Raw genomic sequence first — 2,509 nt, 5'->3', positions numbered from 1 at the left:
CTCTCAGACAAAATATTTCCGGCTCTAAATAATGAAGTCGGCTAATGGCGGTAAAAATATCGGCCCGAGAAGCCCCTTTGAATATTTATAAATGGAAATTATTTCTTAAGGAACACGACATGAATATTTGACGTGAACTTTTACTGTTTTAGCTACTCATTTGCCATTAATTAATACAAATAATGAGGAACTCAATTAGAATCATTTTAACATAGAAATTGTTTAATTTCACTTTATATATAAAAGTGTATAACATTTCATTATGTACTTGTTATTATTGCGCGAGGCAATAAAGGCTTATGATATACGTGATAGTCGACGACACGTTTGTGACCTCCTAAAAATCTAATAAACTACAAAATATTATGTTGATATCGAATAAAAGAGATATAAATACGTTTATAGCAATATTCAATAACATAGATTGAGATATTAATTGGTGATATGATTGAAATTATCCCCTGCAGTCCGCTCACAAATCAGATTGTCGGAGCGGAGTACGTCATGTTAAGTGACGTCGATGGCGGATGTAGATGCACTTAGATTGACGTATGCACGGTACCAATTAAACTATTAAGGACTTAAACAAAGTAAGGTTTTTTAACAAGTTTTATATTTTGCGTGTTTTGTCGACATTTTTTTGAACTTAGGTAGCTAGTCAGATATGGAGTAACATGGACTAACTTTTGATAAAATTATCACTTTACGAGCAGATGCCCGAAACTTTTTCAAAATTAACAAAATTTTTTTTTTAATTAAAACTTTTTTTAATAAAATATTACAAGCATATAGTTTAAAACTATATTTATTAAAGTTATATACACTAAAAATTTACATGTGTAAAATAATTGTTTATTCTTATAAATAAGATTTTATTTATTAATTTAACAATTCTACTGCAACTTTATATCTAAAAAATCTTGACCCAGAAGTTGTGTGTACGTAAGGAACAGAAGCGCCCTCTAGGGTGCTCTCAGATTAAGCTCCCATCTCAGGTGAAGTGGCAGCTCAACCCCCGCCCTTAGTCAAAGGCTTTTCAGCGCCTTAAGCGACCTACCCTTGTATCTTTCATGTTTGAAAAAACCTTCCGGCCATGCAGCGTGATAAAGGAAATATCGTTCGCTTAAATACATCAAATTTAATGAAACCAGAGAAATTCATTTTAAATACATTTTTCTTGCAAAGCTGGAACATTGATACACTTTACTCTAAGTGTATTAACAACAGTTTTGCAGTTACATAAATTGTTTTTTATTGATCAAACTAGCAATAGAATCATTTTTAAAGAAACAACAACGCAATTTAGTCCTTCACTGTGATGAATCCGTGTCTGAATAAATTTTATATGAATCCAATTGCTTACTGTGAATTTTAGAAGTCAAATGTCCGTAGAGATTGGAATATCTACTACGTCCGTACTGATTTGGTAAATAGTAGCCGTAATTTGATAAAAACATAATCAACATCGGATCAGAAGCAAAATTATTAAACCTGCTAGAATATCTGATAGGTATAGGAACGAGAATATACTCTTGCTTTGGAGGATTACGTTTGAAATTTCGTGACATTTCGTAGTTTGTTAAAACATCATTGACTTTGATGTTATAATTAGAAAGAATATTGAGTAATTTTGATGTAAATTTATTTGTTTCTGGGTTTTTTCCCTCTGTTCCATTAAGCTTATCTATTTCTGTATTTCTATGTAGTTTAAATACTTCTTGTTGTTTAAGTAATTCTCCATGTTCACTTCTCTCAGTGACTTCGTAATGGGTAACAGTTGCATCTTCAGTTAATTTATCTTTCGACTCATTGTCTACTTTTTCTGTTAATTCATTTATATTTGAAGCTAAATTGTTAATAGCATATATCGAATTGATGGAAATTTCTTTAGGTTCTCGATATTTCCCGTTGCTTAGTAAATTTACTTGATGTTTTTCGTTATTTGATTCTGAAAGTGAATTAAAAATTAAATAATAATCAAATATAAAAATCTAGAGAAAATTGTATTTGTTTTGCATATTTCTTGAATGTATTAACTTTGCCTTTAGTTATAAATAATTATATAATATACCTGTTTCTTTGTTCGAATAACTTTGTCTTCCATTTCGATTATTAATGTAATTAACATATCTCGGTCCGATAACTTCTTGAATAATTTCTTCATTATTGTTATATTTTTCAGTCACAAAGTTATTTTGGTTTATGTTATCTTTAGCAAATTCATGATTTATTAATTTTCTGTCCAAAATATTAAAAACCTTATCTCTTGTAATTGGTGTCCAATCGTTATTATTAAATTCTTCGTTTATTACATCTGACCCACTCTGGACTGAAACCTGACACAAAAGATATCAATTTTGACACATATTTAAACAACACTGTATCGATAGAACTAGCATATTTGGTTCACTGTTTGTACAAAAGGATTAAACTAGAGTCTATTTAAGTAAAGGACTTGATACTTACAATAAAAGCGAGCATATAAAATGTCCACAACATGTTGCAGTAC

General features: G+C 29.9%; 1 protein-coding gene across 1 annotated transcript; it reads right to left on the bottom strand.

The window, feature by feature from the left end:
- Positions 1-900: 900 nt before the first annotated feature.
- On the bottom strand, positions 901-2,503 carry LOC106106251. The gene is made up of 3 exons (XM_013286804.1): positions 2,467-2,503; positions 2,072-2,336; positions 901-1,948 (listed from the first exon to the last, which is right to left on the bottom strand). The coding sequence occupies exons 1-3, from the start codon at positions 2,497-2,499 to the stop codon at positions 1,311-1,313; spliced, it is 936 nt and encodes a 311-aa protein (XP_013142258.1). The 5' UTR covers positions 2,500-2,503; the 3' UTR covers positions 901-1,310.
- Between the last annotated feature and the right edge of the window lie 6 nt (positions 2,504-2,509).

The sequence above is a fragment of the Papilio polytes genome, unplaced genomic scaffold, assembly GCF_000836215.1.
Source record: "Papilio polytes unplaced genomic scaffold, Ppol_1.0 DF822289.1, whole genome shotgun sequence".
Classification (NCBI taxonomy): Eukaryota; Metazoa; Arthropoda; class Insecta; order Lepidoptera; family Papilionidae; genus Papilio; species Papilio polytes.
Note: the sequence above shows the minus strand (reverse complement) of the source record. Positions and strands in the feature narration are given on the sequence as shown.